The following is a 21,982-nucleotide window of genomic DNA, read 5'->3' as shown; positions in this document are numbered from 1 at the left end:
GACTGAATGTGAGCTCTGCTGGTCTCATGTTTTTCTATTTTCGGGGATAACCTCCACCACTCATTGAATCCATCTTTGGATTTAAATGAAGATTTGGTACTTGATCTTGTTGAGAAGAGTATGCAGGGGAAGCAAAATAAGGATTCTTTTTTTTTGGTGAATAACACATCCACTTTCTAAGAGGGAGATGGCGGCTTCTCGCCGTTTGACATTTGCCGGAAAAACCAAGCCTTTGAAAGCTTTCTAGCCTTTCCTTTTGATGTCTATACACGTCTATGAATTGACTGTCCATACGCTGAACTGTTTCAGATCCTTGAGTGGCAAGGTGTATGCGAATATTATCTTTGATGACATCAGGCCAATCTCCAATGTCGTTCAGTCTAGAGTTTATTATCCTGCTTTCTGTATTGTTTACATTGTCTGATGGTTCAGCTTCTTCAGTATGAATTTTTGAGGAGTTTACTAAAGACATGCTTGTGTGCTGTCCTTTAGTCTCTAGAACCTGCGGTATTCTTTTTCATCATTCAGGATGTCGGTCTCATTATTTTTTTCTGGATTCAATGATAACCGTCTCATCTTTCTTTGTTGATTTTAATTGTTCAGTTATTTCATACACAATAACAGCTCAGCTATAGTGGCGCATGCGCAATATGTAACAGATTTTCACCCTCTAGACTCTATATCTAGATTAAACTAATGGACTAAACAATAAAGTAAAAAAAGGTTGGCCTATCTTATTCTTCTTTTTTATATTACAGAGCATCGATCAGTGTAGTAACAACATTTACCGTGGGTCCGAATAAATCTAGTAAATTAGATTTAAACTGTTCTATAGCTTACATTGTATTAAAGAAATAGTCAAGGAGATGAAACAAAATAGCGACATGACTAGTTTATAAATCGTTATTTTATGTTTAAAATACAGTAGTTTAAGTTTGTTCGTGTCCATACAATTAGTCGTTTTTACTAAAAAGCTCACGGAAATAGAAAATTAATACACACTGGGGGAATTTTGGTGCCCCTCTCCACCTGGTGCCCTGTGCGGCCCGCACCACCCGCACATTGGTAGCTACGCCACTGAACATTTATATATGTATTTAAAATATACAAGAGCAATCACATGGGTTTCGACCATTTTAGTGAGACATACTAAAGGGAGAAAATCGTGGCGAATCAAAATGACTAATATATACCCTATATTGACTCTTGAATCATTTGTAACCGTATTAAACTATTAATTAATTGTAGATTTTTCCGGAGATACAATTGGAGAACTAGCAAGTTCCCGTGTATAACACAATTTCTTTTTATCTATGTTACAGTGGCACAAACACTAAAGGAAAGCGTAAGATGAAGATGGTTAGGTAAGGCAGTAGCCTACAGCCCTACTCAGACCAAAGAAGAGCATCTATCAGGATTGCTCTCTGAGATGGACAGCAAAAAGTCATAAAAAAAATAGCCAAAACGAAGAGTAGCTCAATAATAGAAAACTCTAATCTCAATTTCAATCATTATTAAATATAAAATGAAAGATAGTGGTCGGTATCAAGTGGGAGAGGGGATAGATTGGGATCTCGACATTATAGTTAGGGCCTACAGTCCTACTATTTCCGAGGGGCCCGGGTACACGTAGGCCTATTATAGTGCGGACGTATTTTAGAAGGAAAATTAACAACAGAATTTCTTATATGAAGCCGCCATCTCCCTCTCTAAACTACTCTAAAGTCACATGCCATTATTAAGAGTAGGCCTACATTCACTGGCGGATCCAGAACTTTGGAGTGGGGGGGGGCGATTTTTTTCCAAACCCTAACCCTAACGCATAAACGTGCATACAGCGCATGCGCACACACACACACACACACACACACGCACACACATATATATGTATGTATATATATATATATATGAGAATAAAAAAAGCAGCATTTCTCAACCTTGGGCGAAAAACAAAACAAATGGGGCAGCGCTATAAGGTTCTCTGTTGAAGTTCGGGGCGAAGCCCCGACGCCAAAAGCGTTTTCTTGCATTCTTCATTGCAGAAACGCATTCTCCTGACATCTACAACTCATTACCCATAAATGAAGTTCGGGGCGAAGCCCCGACGCCAAAAGCGTTTTTTTGCATTCTTCTCTGCAGAAACGCATTCTCCTGACATCTACAACTCATTACTCATATATGGAGTTCGGGTTGAAGCCCCGACGCCAAAAGCGTTTTCTTGCATTCTTCACTGCAGAAACGCATTCTCCTGACCTGAAGCTCATTATTCATACTATTAAAAAACGACCTTTCGAATAATGTTGTACTTGAAAATATTCTAATTTGAATTTATAGGCCCATAATACATTGCAAATAAAACCGATTTGTTCCTTGAAAAGATAGGATACCCCACGTATTTAGATTTTTGCTTTCAGGATCGCCGCCGAAAAAAAACTTATTCGATAAATAGTATTCAAGAAGACTCTAGTGTAAATTGTGAGTAATAGTCCCAAATTTATTTAGCTAGAAAAATATCAGATTGAGTAAAGGTTGGGAAAAGGCGACTATGAAAATGTTATTTGAGTTTAGAACTCATCTCAATCATGACTCTTATACTGAAAAATTTCGTTTGAATTCTAACTTTTCCAATGCAAAGTCTTTCTTAAAATACTTATGATAAATTCATGTGAAATTACATAAAATCTGTCTGAAAAGGGGAGGGGCGATTGAGTGAAAACGACTTATCCTCGCTTTTTTTTATAATTTCTGCTAATGATTGCATTTGGCATTAAAGAATAGGGGTGGGGCGACTCGATATAAGAATTTAATTTATAGCATATATAAATTATATCAGTGACAATTTTTTTAATTTTGTAATTTCTTAACTATAATACAAAAAGAAAAAGTATTGATTTGTCCGATGGGGGAAATGCGATTGCATGTATCGCCCCTCCCACCTGGTACAACCCTTTTTCATTTAAAATTTACTAATGATACAATTTGAGATTAGAGTGTAAAAATGTTATGTAAAATGTTTTACATGTTTCGGATGTTTCTTCAGAGTTGAAGATAGTTTACTTCCTTGTCCAAACCTCCCGCAGGACGACGGGGGATGGGAGCGGGCAGGGTTTGAACCCCGGACCATCGATAAATCTGAACGACAGTCCAGCGTGCAAACCGCACGACCAGGCAGCCATGGTACGACATATTTACAATGGGTCACATATCAATACGTAGTTTATATTATATAGATATTCAACTAATTTTATTCACAAACTATGATTCTCCACAAAAATAGGACCGCCCCCCCAGCACTCAGAGGGCTAGAGTGAGGAGGGCAGTACATGCAATCGCCCCCCCCCCCTCACCCCGCCGAATCGGCCAAAATACCAGAAATGGAGCGACATAATATAAAATGTATATATTAATTCAACTAATTTTGTTCACAAACTATGATTTCTCCATAAAAACGGACCGCCCCCCCCCCCACTCAAAGGGTTTAGGTGGGAAGGGCAGATGAGGTATTCGTCCCTCCCCCACCCCCCACCAATCGGCAAACAGGGAACGACATAATATAAAGATCAGTTAAAATATCAATAACAAGTTACAAGGATATAGATATTTAATTGATTTTGTTAGCAGGCTGTCATTTCTACCAATAAATTGGACCGCCCCCCCACTCGAAAGTGTGTGGGGGGGGGGGCGGGATTGATACCATCGCCCCCTCCCGACCCCACCAAATCGGCCAACATACTAGAGGGGGGGGGCGAAATAATCTAAAAATAGGTTGAAATATAAATAATTAGTATATATTTTTAACATAAGTAATAAATTCGTATACAAATTGTGTGAATCCTATACTAAAGTTCGTCCGCCCCCCCCCCTTCGGGGGGGGGGGGTCGGCCGAGTGGGGGGGGGGGGCGATCGCCCCTACCGCCCCCCCCCCTGGATCCGCCAGTGCCTACATTTGAAATGAAGAGAGGACCTGTAGGCCTACATTTGAAATGAAGAGAGGACCTGTAGGCCTACATTTGAAATGAAGAGTGGACCCGTAGGCCTACATTTGAAATGAAGAGAGGACCCGTAGGCCTACATTTGAAATGAAGAGAGGACCTGTAGGCCTACATTTGAAATGAAGAGAGGACCTGTAGGCCTACATTTGAAATGAAGAGAGGACCCGTAGGCCTACATTTGAAATGAAGAGTGGACCCGTAGGCCTACATTTGAAATGAAGAGAGGACCCGTAGGCCTACATTTGAAATGAAGAGAGGACCCGTAGCCTTCATTTGAAATGAAGAGAGGACCCGTAGGCCTACATTTGAAATAAAGAGAGGACCTGTAGCATTCATTTGAAATGAAGAGAAGACCCGTAGGCCTACATTTGAAATGAAGAGAGGACCCGTAGGCCTACCTGATAAACTGTTTTCCCCTCTACCGCCAACCACTCCTTTCCTTCAAGAACGTTACTTTTAAAAAACGATGATCAAATAATGTAACTGTTTTGTTTACGTAATTCCTTAATTAAGCTCTAAAATTATTCTCTGGCTTAAAAAAAGAAAAGTTACAAAGACAGTTTGTGTGGAGACACAAACTCGATCAAAATCGGCCCCCGAAGTGGTCTACCCAGGCAGGTAAAAAGGCAGGTTTCAATATTTTCAGAAAGAACATCAGAATGCAATTCTATCAAAGACAAATGACAGAGAAGAATGGAGAAAGAAAGTCCATAAACCAAAGGATAGTTAAAATTAAGTGAATGTGAAGGTAGATGTGAACGTGGCCTAACTAATGTCTTATAATGAATATATAATTGCTCTAAATGTTTTGTAAAGGGACAATCTCTTATTCCTCAAGAAAAAAAACATTTCCATATTTTTTATTTTTTTTAGGATACCTCAGCTCACTAGCGAATCCAGAACATTGGAGTTGGGGGGGGGGGAGGCTATATTTTTTTCCCAAGCCCTAACCCTTACGCCCAGTAAACCCTAACCCTATGCATAAACGTGCGTACATAGCGTATACATTTATATAGCAGTGTTTCTCAACTTTGTGCGAAGAAAAAAAACAGTCGTGTTGATAGCTTGGGGGGCTGGGGGAGAGCTGTAAGCCTTTTCAGTGGGATTCGGGGCGAAGCCCCGACGCCAAAAGCGTATTTTCCCATTCTTTACTGCAGAAACGCATTCTCCTGACATTTACAGCTCATTAGTTATCAGTAGGGTTCGTTTTTTTTTTGTTGTTTTTTTTTTGCATTCTTCACTACAGAAACGCATTCTCCTGACATCTACAGTTCATTATTCATCCTTTAAAAAAATGACCTTTTCAATCATTACTTTAAAAAAATATTCTAATATGGATTAGATAAGCCCTTACTACATTGCAAATAAAACGATTTGAAGATACCCTACATATTTATCTTCTTATCTTATATAATACAGACGTTACTTCAAAAAAGAAGATGATTACGTCCTACGCGTCATGCATTTAGTCATGCATATATTAACCAATGACTTAAATTCTGCCAAGTCACTGGTTTTCCTAGCTAGCTCAGGCAACCCATTCCATGCTTTAATAGCACTAGGGAAGAAGGAGTATTTGTACAAATTTGTCCTAGCATATGGGACGAGGAATGTGCCTTTATCTTTGTGTCTTTCAGAGTATTTTATTAAATTTTGTTTTTGTATTTGAAGATTATGGTTCAGTGTTTTATGTATGATTGCTACTTTACTTTTGAGCCTTCTGTCCTGAAGGCTTTCTAAATTTAGTGATTTTACTAAAGGTGTTACTCTAGTCAAATATGAATATTCGTTTGTTATGAATCTCACTGCTCTATTTTGTGTCTGTTCTAAATGTTTTCTTGAGTTGAGGGGTCCCAAACGGAGGATGCATATTCTATTATTGGCCTAACCAAGGTTAAATAACATTTTAGTTTTATGTTCTTATATGATTTATAGAAATTTCTTTTAATAAATCCTAATGCTTTGTTTGATTTTTTTTTGTAGTTTCATCAATATTTAGATTAAGGCTATGAAGAAACATGGGGCTAGGGCTTACTAGGGTTAGGTTTTGGACCACCACCCCACACACACACAATCAAAAGCTGTGGATCCTCTAGTTCTGTGAGAGCTGTGCTGCCATTGATTTAGATGTTTTTCTTTAGTTTTCACCACATACTTTAACGTTTAAAAAAAAAAAGAGTGCGTTATCTTCATACAACGGATCATTCTATAATGATATAAGACCTACTATATATGAATTTATTTTTTTAAAGTCTCTTTTTTTTTCTTTTCAAAACTTCAGACCTAAGGGAAAAGATCGTCTCTCGAGACGTAAAATGCCACAGATTTGGACCATGGACTTCACGGAAACACAATCCTATTTTTTTAAATAGCAGCTCTCTAGCATTTAGAGATTAGAACAGGCATCTCGATACCTTATAGAAATAAACTAAGACTATGTGTAGTATGAATAATAGATTTTCTAGAATGTATTACTACTATTACTATTAGACTAGATCTAGAGTCTAGAATAGTCTAGATCTATGTGATTTAATAGATCCGTCTAGATCTATATATTCTTATTATATATATAAATAAAACCGTAAATACTTAAATTTAAAATAGTCTACTCTTAGCCAATTATTTTAATAATGAATAAAATTAAATTTGATCGTTCATGTCCATGATGATGACCATGACTTTAAACTTCAGTCTTCACATATCAGACTCAGTAAACTCAGTTCTGAACTTCATTGTCACTTCAACTTATTAACTTCAAGTCACCACCTCGTCGGCGTCTTGAGTTGAGACAATCATCACAAGTTGAGTCAAGACTTGAGTATGATGATATTATCATAATTATGATTATCATAATCATCATATGATATGATACTAATGATAGTCATGAACTTATTTAAATTTAAATAATATTGAATATTATTGAATGAGTGTCATTATAGATCTAAATTATATTTATATTATAATTAATCATAATGATTATTGATAATCATAATGAATCATAGAACTAGATTATATATAATATTTATAAAAAATAAAAAAAAATAAAAATTATAGAACTAAAAAATGATCGTAATAAATCTTATTTAATAATACAGCCTGTGAAAATACACAAGGCAAATGCCTGGAGGGCGAAGAATTTTTTCAAGAATTCAGGCTAGCAATGGAAAAGGATCATCAACCAATGCAAGGTAAGAAGGTAAACTTTCTCTAGGGATCTAGCTAGATCTAGTTAAGACTTAGCTACAAACAACCAGCCATCAAAACACACTTCTAAATTAAATAATACCCTAACAAAGAACCAAATCCACTGGAGCTCAAAGTAGGCACGCTAAAAACAATTGAAAGCTATCCTAAAACAGCTATCCATATATATACCGATGGATTGGCCTTCAAGTCACCATCAATGCTGGTCTTGGTGCCTTCCTGGTCATCCCCAAAAATAAACACTTTGAAATAAGTGCACCCTGTGGTGATTACTGCTCAAACTTCCAAGCCAAAATTGAGGCAATTGCCATAGCATTGCAGACAGTTGAAAACAAAGTATATGAAGGAGTACAGTCTCCATCAGATATTGTTGTCTTTACAGACTCCCAATCCACTCTGCAAGCTCTTAACAGCAGCACCTCAAACAGCCCAAGAGAGTTGAAAACACTAATTGGGATAATCCACCAGATAATGCCAAAATTAAATATCAACATCACGTTGCAGTGGATCCCTGGACACATTGGCATCATGAGAAATAAAAAAGCTGATAAACTATCAAAGGAGGGATCATCTATGGAATAACCAGATCAACCTGTTAACTACCTCACCTCAATGTTAGTCAACAACCACAAAGCAGAGTGACCAATGGGCATTAGGAATCACAGGCAGAGCCATGTACAAAGAAATGACAATGCAAAACACCCACCCACCCCCTGGTAAAGAGCAATCTACAATTTTCCAACTAAGAACAGGACACACACTTCTGTTAAATTACCATCATAACAATATAAATCCCACACACCTACCCCTTTGTAGACACTGCACCCACCCTTATGAAACCGTAAACCACATCCTCCTTGAATGCCCCTTCCTAATCCACCTTAGGCAGACCCTACTACCATTTCAGCCCAACATAACCAACACCCTGTATGGCAGTGCTGAACAATTGAAGAGAACAGCACACCTTTTTTCCTTGGCACAGTCTGCAAAAGAGCTCAGCAGCAAAAAGCTGGCTATATTATTATTATTATTATAGCTTTTATATAGCGCTACTTTCATGCTTATAGCATGCTCAGGGTGCCTTGGTCCAATCTCATTTGTGGACCAGTGGGGGGAGGGGGTATCTAGGAGTTGGTTTTCTGTGCTGCCTTTAGGCGCTCAGTAAACACAACTCTGCCCTAGTCGGGTGTCGAACCTCGAGCCCCCTTCTAGGTAGCCAAGCAAAGCCAAGTTCAAGCGCACTTGGCCTCTCGACCATGCTTCCCAGAAGAAGAATAATATATAACATGCTAATAAAAACAGGTCAATAGATGAATGTATGAATTTATCTCTAGATCAAGAAATCCATTTTTCTTTGTGGAGATGAATATTTAGTTCTTTTGTTAGGTAGATCTATGTGATATAGAACTATTTTTAGCCTTCTTACTAAAAACTAGATTTAATGATTAACTAATGTCATGTTAGTAAAAAAAACAAAAACCTGTACTTTGTGTTAGTCAAATTGTCTTGTAACACAAGCACTATGAAGTCATGTGTGTATGTGTGACAATTATGTTTTCTTCATATTCAAATGGAAATGTTTGTGTTGTTATTGTTCTATGATATAGAATGTGTTTTTGTTAAATAATTACTATTGTTTTAAAAACTTATTGTTTTCAGCCATGGACCAGATGATCGTGATGGAAATCTAATTCCACTTGCCTCATTGGTAGTTCTTCCCAAGCATAGTCAGTTGCCTGATATACCTGGCGATGGCAACTTGTACTTTGAGTGCATGTTGTTTGTGTTTGGTGTCATCATGATGAGCCTGCAGTACATTAATCTATACAAGACAGTCTGGTGGCTCCCTCAGTCACATGCACAGTATGCATTGGTAGGCTTTTAATAGGTTTACATTTAGTTATATTTTCTTGGAGTACATATTAATAAATTAAAAAGTATTTGAAGGCTAAAAAAAGATTATTTTGATAAATTTATTTATGGCTTGTTAAAAATTCTTTAAATGACAAAAACCCAATGAATTATTTTGTGCATGCCTAAAGGCAAATGTTAAGCACAAGATTTTTTTAGGCTTTTTACTATAACACTATGTAGTAGTTTTCTAAAACAGTAGCTTTCTAAAAAAAAAAAAAAAGTATGTTAACATTATGGTTACTTATCACTAGCATATTAACAGTAAGGCTTAAATTATAATAAAATATCAATCCTAGCACTTGTGTTCAAGTGTGAAACTTTTATTTCTAAAATATTTGTTGTTTTTTTTTTTTACTTATGTTAACATTTTCTTCTGTTTCAGAACTTTTATCTTATAGATTTCTATCTTGTTGGTTTCATATGCATTGTCCTCTCCACACGTTTACTCATTTGCCTTGTTCAAGAGGTAAAACTTTGGTTTATTTAATGAGTACATTTTTTCATTTACTAGATTTGCTGGTGCAAAATAAGGGTGTCAGCATAATGACTATTGGCACTCTGGGATGCATAAAACTGTTCAATGGATCACATTAAAAAAAATATTACAATTTTCTTTATTTATAGATTTTATTTTGTTTTAGCTTTGGAATTAAGATTCTTCAACCTAATGAAATTATTATCATTATAATTGATGAGCTCCATATTCATTGTTTTCCCTGATAAAACTTTATGGTTTGTGATAATTTCCAAATCATTCCTTATTTATCATCAGTATTATTAAATATAGAGAAATGAAATGTAATAGACTTGTTGAAACTTGCAGTTTTTTTAATGTATAAATTAATTATGAGACCTTTCTAAGGAACTATTAGTATTGGAGACCTAGAGGAATATTCTCACCTTCTTTGATCTTTCAGACTGTTAATCAGATCATTACTCCCAATACTCCCTAAGTATTTTTTTCAACCTTTTAAACTCAAACATAATAATAATAATTTTATTTATAAAGCGCTGTTAACAAACAAAATGTAAGCTCAAGGCGCTGTAATAACATTGCAAACACAAACACGACAGCTAAAATGACAATTAATTTTAAAAAGTTTTAAACAGATAGGTCTTAATGTTCTTCTTAAAAGTGGTGTAGCATGCTGTCTGTCTGTCATTTTATTTTTAGCGGAACAAAAATTATCTATAAAATCAGTGTCTTTGTCGGCTTTTACATATTGAAGTAATTGAAATGCTTTCAAACAATATTTCCATATTTGCTTTTAAAGAATTTCCATCTTATATTAGAAAACACTCATTCACTAAAATAATTGTTTTCTTTTCTGAAAATTCCAATAAGCCAATTTCATTTTGCAAGAATTATTTGACAATAAATTTTTTGTTGCTCATATATATTTGGTGTTTTAACATTTTTCTATTAGGTTCAAGGTATCAAGCTATTCACCTGGTTTCTTCAGATGTTCAAAATTCTTTTGGTTCTTGGTGCTGTCACTGGATTTTGTTTTACCATTTATCAGGTGGTTCTAGAGCATGGGCCTAAAACTTGCCTGTTCTTATGCTACCCGTAAGTGCATAGAAGTTTGTGTCTGCTAAGTATAGACTTCTTGTGAATAATTAAAATTTTGAAATTGTAGTTTTTTCTGTTATTAACATAGTTCTGGTTATTATTTTACTTTTAGATTTGCTTAAAATATAATCTAATAAATTTTCTAAGTTATATTTGTATGTATTCTGTTAACTCAATACTAATGTTAACTGCATGTGTTCTTGCTTCATTATAGTGCTGTAATTTACTTGGTATTATTTGGATTAGCCATTAAACCATTATATCAGCGCTATCAAGCATGGCCAAAACCTGCTTATGGTGTAGACAGACAGACTGTGCCTGCAAAGTGTAAAAATAAAGTGAGTTGTCAAAATTTTTTAAAAATAATTTTAGCACAGCTTTCATAGACTTGTTTTCTTGTTATAAGCTAAGTTGTAACTTCACCTGATTATTCATTATTCTGAATTCCAATGACCAATTTAAATTAGCTGTCTCTTAACTTAGTGTTACATGACAGTGTTTTCTGTAGCCTTGATTGCATAACTTTAAAGCTTATAGAATACTGGTAAAACCAGAAAAAATATCAGTAGTTTCTAATGGGCTACAATCATCAGGTTCTGACTAATAAATTTAACCAAATAAAACTTAGATGCTAGGCTTTTAATTGTTGTTTGTACATATTGAACAATGACTTCAACTGTGGTGTTTTTCCATCAGGAAGAGACATCTCTTGGACATACATGTACTTTGACGCCAGATGTGGTCAGGGAAGAAGTTGACTTACTCAAGAAAGATTTCAATTGCAGACTAAAGCAGGTTCTCTTTAACTCTCTGACTACATCATTTTATGCTACTGGTGTCCCTGTTTGGTTTTCACAGGTAAAGACAACAATGTTCTTCCACATATTTTCACTATCTTTCATCTCTCTGAGTGCATATTTCTCAAACTATTATTAGTAAATTTGTTGAGGTGTTTATTTGGCATAATGGTAATTTTCATTGGTGTATTTGCTGATTAATCTTGCACATCAGATGATAATTATGATAAAAATCATCAAGATCAAATTGTTAACATCATATACAACTTGTGGAAGGGATCTATATTGGAAGAAGGAGGCCAATAGTGTTGTATATCTGTTTCCTTCTTTATTTATATTTTTCTGTCCTTTTTTATTATTATTTTTTGTGTGTAAAGTTTATTATTTCTATTAGTTGTCAACTAGGGTTAATATTAGTACTGCTACAGTTTTAGAATTCTTGTCTTCAAGCAAGGAATAGATTGTGACAGCAGTTTATTTTCCCAACATTCATAATCATAAAGTATTCACACCTAAACACGAACTTGTTGCCAGTTGGTATTAGAGAATTTAGTTTGTGCTTATTTCTACTCACGTAGTTGTGTGTTTGTTTTTATTTAGCAGTAGATAGCCAGACACAGTCATTATGTTATATGGTGGTGGTATCTTTGTTGTTTCTTTAAATTAGCGAAAAATAGTCCTTAGCAAATTAACATTTTAATTTTTTTTTGAATAGTTTGTTTTTAAAATTTTTCACTAATTATTATGTTATGTTGAACTAATTTTGTTCTTAGAATAATCTCTCTTCTTTTAATTTTTACATAAAAGTTGATTAGTTTATAACAAAAATTGTTTAAAAATTTGACTAGAGAATTTTTTAAAAATTGAATTAAAAAAAAATTTAAATATCTGAAACAAAAAGAAAAAAAAGGGAATAAAAATCATAACATGATAAAATTTTGTAAATGATCTTGAAACATCACTGCAATGGAAGTCAGCTTTCTTGATCTGGGTGTTGGAAATGCTCACTGCAATGGAAGTCAGTTTTCTTGATCTGGGTGTTGGAAATGCTCACTGCAATGGAAGTCAGCTTTCTTGATCTGGGTGTTGGAAATGCTCACTGCAATGGAAGTCAGCTTTCTTGATCTGGGTGTTGGAAATGCTCACTGCAATGGAAGTCAGTTTTCTTGATCTGGGTGTTGGAAATGCTCACTGCAATGGAAGTCAGTTTTCTTGATCTGGGTGTTGGAAATGCTCACTGCAATGGAAGTCAGTTTTCTTGATCTGAGTGTTGGAAATGCTCACTGCAATGGAAGTCAGTTTTCTTGATCTGGGTGTTGGAAATGCTATCACATTTCCTCACTATAATTTTTTTTGTCATTGGCAATCAGGCTAATACTTGATTTCTATTTTCATTTTTGGAGGTGCAATAGCTGAGCGGTCAAGCGCTTGGCTTCTGAACTGGGGTCCAGGTTTGAATCCTGTTGAAGACTGGGATTCTAAATTTCTGGATTTTCAGGGTGCCCCTAAGTCCACCCAACTCTTAGTTGGGGAAAGTAAAGGCAGTTGGTCGTTGTGCTTTCCACATGACACCCTGCTTGTTAACTGTTGGCCAAAGAAACATCATCTGCCCCATAGATTGCAAGGTCTGAAAGGGTAACTTGACTTTTACTATCTTCTTTTTCAGCTTTCCCACTACCCTCTGCATCTTAATTACTTCAGGTACAGATGAAGAATTTAAAATTTCTGGATCAAGACATCATCTAGTTGGTCACATCAAGCTTTGTTTTTCCCCTTGGTTGTCATGTCATGATTCTTCAGTTCCTCACAAAGCTCCCTGAAACTTGGCTCCTCTAGCATACTAGTTGAGCTTCCAAAATATCACTTCTGATACCAATTTGAAGCCTAGGCAAGCTACTTAATGAAATGGAAAAATGAAGTGAATATAAATGTTTATTTACAAAAGAGAATGATAATGAAATGACAAAAAATATATGCCATTGTCTGTCTCTGCCTCACAGTGCTCTTTCTTTTTATATCTCTCATGGGCAGAAATTATAAATACTCAAAACAAAACACTGCATTTTAGCTCTGCTCCTAGTGAACATTTGAAGGTGGTATGCAGTACATTAACAATATTTACATGGTTAAATAATAATTTTTAAAATACCAGTGCTTGTAACTGGCTAAAAAAAAATTAAAAAAAACAGGCAACTAGCAATAATAATAACTAGCACTATTCATGTAAAATAAATTTTGTGCAGTAATGATATTTGAACACTATACCTCCGAATCTTACCTGGACCAATAATTTTTAGATTTTCTCTTAAAAATGAAGATAAGAGATTTAAGCTTTACAAGTCAGTAGTTTTACTGTGTTATTTAAGCATTTAATCTAGAATATGGATAAGGGATTGTGTCTTTTAACCAGTTATACAGCTATGTATTATTGTACTCTTCTTTTATTAATCTGTTCTGGGGTTGTCTTTAAATTTAGTGATTTCCAAATGCTGCTATGTGCACTTGTGATTTTTGTTTTTTAAGCTTTAGTTCTAGTCTTTTTTGTTATCTTGAGCTCAAGAATCTTAAAACATATTGGTCAAACTAAATTTAAAAAGTGTTTTGGGCTTGTATTTCTGAGTGGCATAAACTACTGAAAGTCTCCAGGTCTAAGTCTGATGAAGGACAGTTGTTTTTATCTCTTTTCTTCATATTTCCACTAAGGAGTTAATTAAAGTGATATGTTAATAACCTAGACAAGAGAAACTGGTCTATAATTTCTTGGGTAACTTTTTTCTTCTTTCTAATTAAGATGTGACTAGATTCCGGCTACTCTTTCCTGACTTGGGCCCAAAAGATTATTTTACTATTGATAACAAATCATTATTTAATTCTTTGTGTCAGTAGGTTTATTGGAGTTTAGTATCTTGTACATAGTATGTTCCTTTGTCCTCTATAGTTGATTCCTTCAGTCTTTTAGTCCCTATGTTTTACAACTTCCTATTAGCAGAAAGTATTTCTTATTGTGCTGAGAGTGATAATGCTAAGTTTTTATTTAATATATTAGCTTATTTTTATTTAGATCTTTAAAATAGGCTATTCCTGTTTTTCATTTTCTTAGATTTAAAACTTTGAACAATGATTTTACAAAACAATTTTTTAAATATGAAATCTTGTTAGTTATCGATTATAATAATATTCAATTTAAAGTAGTTCAGTTTTGTATTCTTGTTAAGATAAGTTAATTTTATTGGTCTAAACAAATGGAAGTTCAGTTTGACTACAGTTGGCTACCTCAGCATAAGTACTATACAATAACAATATAAATGCAAACACAAAAAAAAAACATTCACACATACAACCAGTACTTTAATGAATTGGGCTTCTATGTACTTCTGAGTGGCGACAGATGACCTTGCAACACCCTCACTGAAAGTGGATTAAAGGAGTTTTAAAATGTTTCTGTTTTAGCCTTAATGGAGAGGAGATGACCACTACATCCAGATCTGAGGTTTAATGGGTGCAAATTGTCTTTAAGAATTGTGTGTGTTTTAGAAAGACATCTTTCATGAAAATGTTCTTCAAGAGATGGTAGCTGTGTTTGAATGATATACAATGCTTTTTAAATTAGTCTATTAAGTCAATGTCTGTGTACCAGTGAAGTTTAAACATACCAGCAGGGGATGGGCAAAGGGAATCAGACTGCTGATGGTTACTTTATAAAAAAGTTTAATTATTGTTTTGTTGTTTCAAATTTTCTTTGCTTTCTAAGAAGAGTCATTATTGAATTTTCGTGTAAAGATTTTGAGAGTGTTCACTCCATTTCAGCTTGCTGATGATTGTACCTAGATATTTATATTCTTGCATTTGGCCTACAGTTTGGTTGTTGATCTGAAGTTCTGCAAGATGGTCTTTATGTTTCTTAAAATTGCTTTAGCTTTCTCAACATTTATAGCTAGAAAGTTGTCTCTACACCATTGGTAAAAATGATTAATTGTAGAATGGTGAAGATTTTGTCACCTGTAATAAGACCAATGATGGCTAAGACAACATGACTTTTTTTTTGTAGATGTATCAGTTTCTTCTCTACCATTCTTCATCTGAATTTTTTTTTTCTCATTTTCTTGCTTCTTGTTTGATTTCATTAAATATATCCTGATTCAATGCACAAAAGGAAAACTTAGTAGAGTGACAAATGGCCTCCTAACTTTTCACAAAAATATATTTTAAATCATTTTTATTTTGTGTTTTAGAAAAATTTCATTTACTGAATAAATCTTTGCTAGATTTCCAATTGAGAAATTTGTCAATCATTACAAATTAATGTGATTCTAATTTTTAATCCACTTGCATGACTAGAATGCACACAGTAACTGTGATGCATGCTGGGTAAGTCTCTAATTGTACACATTTGCTTATTGATTTCATTCACACACTAGTCTGACAGTCCATTTAACGTTTGATATAGTGTTGTGCACATAAACCAACATTGTACAGTTCCTTATAAAATATCTATTTTTTCTATATTTTAATTTGTATTCTAATTTGATTCTAATTTCTTACATGTTTGAAACAAAAGGTACATTACATTTAGCAAATATAAATTAAAATTACTAGATTTATAGTTGTAAATTTTATTGAAGCCTACATTTAAAGAAAATTTACTATTTTATTTCTGTTTACTTTGAGACACTTGATTCAACACAAGTTCTGAATTCTATTAAGTGGGCAATATTTTAAGAATTCGTCCAAGTAGACTATAAACTTTGTCCAATGAAATGTACAGAGAATATTTTTAGAGATTATATTATTGTTTTTCTATTGAATACTGATAAGCACTACTTGACAAATCTAAAATGTAGCCCTATTGTTTAAAATGTCTTATATTTATTCATTTGTTGTTGTTTTTTGTTCAGAATGCAACTATCAAAGTCATTATATATGAATGCCTCTTAATTCTTACAGAGACTTACATGATATCATAAACAGTCATATAATAAAGTTTTTGTGTGTTATAACCAAGGGACTCTTCATAAACACTTCTAACAGTCTATGCTCCTTCATGTTCATTGTTGCGTTACTTAAATGTCATTTTCAGTAGATGAGTAACTTTCATGTTGTAAAAAGAGATCTTGCATGGCTAAGTTAGAGGCACAAACATACCCTTCAAGTTAGAGACACAAAAAAACTCTTCATTTAAGTTAGAGACACATACATACCCTTCATTCAAGTTAGAGACACAAACATACCCTTCAAGTTAGAGACACAAACATACCCTTCATTTAAGTTAGAGACACAAACATACCCTTTATTTAGTTAGAGACACAAACATACCATTCATTTAAGTTAGAAACACAAACATACCCTTCAAGTTAGAGACACAAACATACCCTTTATTTAAGTTAGAGACACAAACATACCCTTCATTTAAGGTTAGAGACACAAACATATCCTTCACTAATCTGCCTGCTTAGGAGGCACCATATCTAATTGGATTAATCCTTTCAAAAACAAGGCTTTTAAATACACTTAACAAGTTCCACATGCTGTTCTATAGTTATGAGAATAATTTGAGTGTGGCTTTAATTTAGAATCATTCATCCAAAATCTGTTGTTTCAAACACGACAGCTACTTCAGAGCTACACTTACATGAAAGTTGGCATGCTCTTTTATTCCAAAGATTTCAACTCATGAAACGTCAATGTTTGTTTTTTAGAATATAAATTTTCTCTTTTCATATTCTTAAAAGATAACATGAGGGAATTCTAAATTCTGTTGTAGCTCAGCTCATTTTTTTGTTTGTTGTTGTAATTATTGTTGTGTTAATATAGCAAGATAAGTAATAATTTTTAAATTAGAATATTTTAGTTAAAATTGTAGCATTTAATTAGGTTCAGTACATTTGAATAAATACTGGCTTAAAGACTCAAGTGAAGGGAAATTTCATATGTTATCTTTAAATATATCTAACTGGCCACCTGCCCAGTAGCGACAGAACACCTCTATTGACTAATGCTTCTAAAACAATGTTTGATGAATAGCATGCTGGCATAGAGATACAGAGGTCAAACATCAACTTGTTATGTTTCAATCAATGTTTAAATTCCACATCAAAATGTTTGAATGGAATAAGGAAGTATAGCATTATTAAACAAGATTTTATTTTGTCGAAACTTAAAAATTAAAAAAGAAAAAAAAATATATCTATTTAATTTTTTTTTTTTTAAAGAACATTAAAAATGATAAAGAATGCAACTGCACTATACATAGAATACTTTAATCTAAAGAATTGTGTGAAACTTTAATAAATCTACAAATAAAATCTGCTTACCATTTTATTTTGATGATCATTTTCCTCTTTATAGTGCAGTTACTTTCTTTACACTTTTTTTGGTGCAATCACATATCATTTTTTTTTTTTTTATTTCATATTTTAAACCATAGCATGCTATACAGCCATTTTTTAATTATATTTTGTTTACTTTTATTGATTTTTTACTATTAGGCTTGCTGAATAAAATGTGACCAAACACAAGTTTCATATTGATTATTACCTCTCAATTGTATATACATAAAATTCATCACTTATTAAACTTTAGTAGTAAAACTAATGTTTGGTTATTACATGAGTCATCTTAGATTTCCTCTCAATTTTACTCTTAAACTGAAAGATAAAAGATAAAGATAATCAGTAATGTAATACATTTAGAAATGATGGTGTTTTTTTTTTAATTAAATGAGAAGTTAAACATTCTGTAGTTGTGTTACCAATGTGAATTTAAAAAAATGATTTCAGTTGAAATTTGTGTAATTGTGAATGTGATGCATCTTTTATCATTTAATGTTATACTAACTCCTACAACAAGGTATATTTGATGTGAATATATATTTAGCATGACAGTAACATATTTATTAAATTAATATTTTAAATATTTTTCAAGATAATAATAAATAATTCAGCAGTTAAACCATGGTTCGTGATGGTAGTTACTGAGTTAGATTAAATGTATGTCTGTGGTGGTCCAGAGTGAGGAAGCATGAGTCATTTTGAATAGAGTATTATCTCAGTTATATTTCATCTCGTTGTTGGAAATGCTTATTTGTTGAAGGTGCTAATATGTGGTAACTGTGAAGCACAGGATTCTGTAGATATATCTCTAGATATTATTATGTCTTAGAGATTCAAATAACAAAGATCCTTTCCATTCAAATACAGAACTTTAATTCAATAACTGGGAATCACTGCAACGTGCAGTATATACAAAAAAACTGTATCTAATCTTCTTTCAAGCTCAATAACAAATAGATTCAAATGAATACTAGATCTAATGTCACAACTAATAAAATATTTGACTTGTCACTTCAAGATACATCTCCCAAATCTCTAAATCTCTCTCTATCGAATTATTTCCTTAGCTCCTCCCCCAGACGCTTCCTTCTAACCAATTTAATTATTCCCCCAAGACTGCCAAACCAACACGTGTTAGATGACGTCATGGGTTTTTCTATATACTAGCAAATGGGGTTTTCTATACTCCCGCACATGGGTTTTTCCTTCAGCTGGGATAAATTATAAAAACCAAAAGGCAGGCGACTCAAAGGCAGACCCCGAATGCGATGGATAGATGACGTGGAAGCAGATCTGAAGCAGCTTGGGGTTAGGGCGTGGAGACGAAAGGCCCAGGAGAGATCTGAATGGAAGGATGTGTTAATGCAGGCCAGAGCCCTCCATGGGCTGTAGCGCCACTGGGATGGATGGATGGATGGGATAAATTATACTAAGTTTATTACCCTAGGTTAGGTTTTTTTTTAATAGATACGTGACAAGTATCATAAGGTTGTGAAACACTGACAGTTTCAAACAATAGAAATTTATAATCTTTTGCTTTGGCAAAGTGTAGAAAAAAAAATTTTAAAATTCAGTTGAGACCATTTGACATAATATTGATGCTTTAAATTTTTTATGAAAGAAAAATTAAGAAAATTTATTTTTCAATAGTAATTAGAAAAGAAATTTTAAATAGATTCCAGCAGACAATGGCTTTGTCTGCATCAGACGTAGAAAAATATGAAGATCACAGATATGTGTGCATGGTTATTTAAAATCTGGACTCATCAGAATTAAAGACATTGCCATTATTAGTTTTAGAATTGGTAGTAACTATCTTCAACTTTAATCTGGAACACCTGTATTTTGACTTGCTAATAATAATATGGATTTATAGTTACAAATTAATAGTAAAACAATAATTATTCATTGAATGGCTAAACAATTCAATGACAAAGTACTGATTTAGTTTTGAGAGTAATTTTTTAATTTGTATTTAGTTATGAAATGTAGACAATTCTTTATAAGTGGATGTTCTACCACCCTATTTAAGGCTTCACTTATGGCAGAGTATTAATGTGGTCACAATAATAAAATATGCTGGTAGTGAATTTATTTAGCAAACAGGTAGGCATTTTATATTGCTGGGTTTTTTTTTTGTTCCACTTCCTCTTTCAAGATTGTGGGTTTTTTGTAGTGTAAATATTCAATGCTTTTTATCTGTATAATTTATTATCAAACTAACATTTGCATCTTGTCCATTTGATCTCACATTTATGAATGTCAGTTTTATTATAAATTTAGTAGACTTGCTTATAAGACAGATCTAAGATCTATCACTGACTCAGCTAACAAAATTGATTTATTTCATTCATTCTTAGAATACTTTATATTATGACTCCCTGTGGATGTGGCAACATGTTTGCCTGACCTGGCTGAGTGCTGTTCTTATGCTCACCTGTCACTTCCTGCCTCCTCAATATTTGCACCTTCTGCACAAGAGTGCCAGACATCTTGGGAGATGGCAGAGAATGGAGGCAAGGCATGCTCATGTTCCTTACAATGCGTAAGTTGATTAAAAAGCTGTTGTCACATGTTTGTAAAATGTTTTACATGTTTCGGATGTTCCTTCAGAGTTGAAGATAGTTTAGTTTTTAGTCCAAACCTCCTGCAGGATGATGGGGGATGGGAGCGGGCAGGGTTTGAACCCATCGATAAATCCAAATGGCAGTCCAGCACGCTAACCGCACAACCAGGAAGCCATCCATATTTGCCATGTACATATTTGATAATGCATTTTTTAGTAATTAGAAAATATAAATGGAACTACATTACCATAAATTAAGGAATTTTTTTTTTTTTTATTATTGACACTCCACCCCTTCCTGGATATTTTAATAACAATAGATAGAGAATTTGAACATGTTTTTTGCTAATAGATGTAGATAACATGAATTTCTACATTTATCATCATTAATGTATCTGTTCCTTATTGTTAAATTGGCAACAATCTATCAAAATATTTTCTTGAACAATGAACCGGTATGTTTTGAAATGTTATAATGTAACATTCCTAGAACTATTGTGCTTCATTTATTTTTCTTGTTTGTGTTTGGCTCAGCTGGTCAGAGCTTCAAGTCTGGCCACAAGGAGCACTTGTCAAACATGTGAGAGGCTTATTTAAAGCTGAAGGTATCAATGTAACAGCAGAACCTGGCAACAGTTTACATAGCAGATTTTATGTAAGTATGATGAATGGGGTGTATTATAGCAGCATTTACTAGCAAGTATATTATAATGATAAAAAGTGTTAATTTAAGTAATAGGTTCTAGCAAGTATTTTCTAGAGATGAATCTGTCACTTCCAGTTCACCTCACAACCATTGTGATTTTTTGTTGCATTTGAAACTTTTGATTTTCTTAATGGAGATTATTGTGTTTTTAAACTGAATTTTACTTATACTGTGTAAACTCAACTTACCTTAAAAGGGTTAAAGTGTTAAAATTTTAAAATGTCTTTTAAGGGAATCAAGGGGGGGGGGAATACTATGATCAAAAGAAAGTAACCACTTTTAGAACCACTTTTAAGCATTTTGTTTCCTTTAGTCCTTTCTATAGTTTTTGTTATTCTGAGATTCTCATTCCATCCCCAGATGTTATTCCATCAGCCAATGAGAGTGATGAACTGGCTTGTGTTTTTAACTTGTTTGGTAGTGGGCTACCAGTTTTTTTGTTTAGTTCAAAGTTCAGAGTGGAGTCATGTTGTGTCATTAGCTCTGCTGATGTTCTGCAATTTCTATACTCTCTTCAAGCTCATGAGAGATTGGTTTATCATGGGCAAAGTGTACAAAGATCATGACTATGGATTGACTAATTAGTCACTGTTATTTATTCAATAAGCTGAACATTTTTTGTTGTAATAAACATGTCACAAATTTTGTGTGTGTGTGTTTACTAGATTTAGGATTCATATTGATCTATTTTCTTTAATTTTTGTAAAACTTACTTTGTGAGTATATAATTTAACTGCATAGAAATAATAGAAATTGAAGTATCAAAATTTACTCTTAAATTAATACTAAACAGAAATATATGTTATTATTAGGAATATTATTTTGAAATTTTAGTAAGAATAGAATGTGTTTAAAAAACTTTAAAAAAAAACATAAAAGAAATAAATAATCCATTTGTTGC

General features: G+C 33.5%; 1 protein-coding gene across 2 annotated transcripts; it reads left to right on the top strand.

The window, feature by feature from the left end:
* The first annotated feature begins 6,389 nt into the window (after window positions 1-6,389).
* Window positions 6,390-21,724, top strand: LOC106064566 (transmembrane protein 39A-like). 2 transcript variants are annotated; one of them, XM_056031639.1, is made up of 11 exons: window positions 6,390-6,810; window positions 7,088-7,180; window positions 8,856-9,069; window positions 9,493-9,576; window positions 10,538-10,680; window positions 10,898-11,021; window positions 11,380-11,541; window positions 15,819-15,848; window positions 20,170-20,354; window positions 20,910-21,030; window positions 21,442-21,724. In XM_056031639.1, exons 2-11 carry the CDS (start codon window positions 7,110-7,112, stop codon window positions 21,664-21,666), a joined length of 1,359 nt encoding a protein of 452 aa, XP_055887614.1. In that variant the 5' UTR covers window positions 6,390-6,810; window positions 7,088-7,109; the 3' UTR covers window positions 21,667-21,724. The 2 variants fall into 2 exon arrangements, with proteins under 2 accessions (XP_055887614.1, XP_055887615.1); XM_056031640.1 differs by lacking the exon at window positions 15,819-15,848 and having other exon boundaries at window positions 6,391-6,810.
* Window positions 21,725-21,982: the final 258 nt, after the last annotated feature.

The sequence above is a fragment of the Biomphalaria glabrata genome, chromosome 6 (genome assembly GCF_947242115.1).
Source record: "Biomphalaria glabrata chromosome 6, xgBioGlab47.1, whole genome shotgun sequence".
In the NCBI taxonomy this organism is placed as follows: domain Eukaryota; kingdom Metazoa; phylum Mollusca; class Gastropoda; family Planorbidae; genus Biomphalaria; species Biomphalaria glabrata.
The sequence above is the reverse complement of the archived record's forward strand: the minus strand, read 5'-3'. Positions and strand labels throughout refer to the sequence as shown.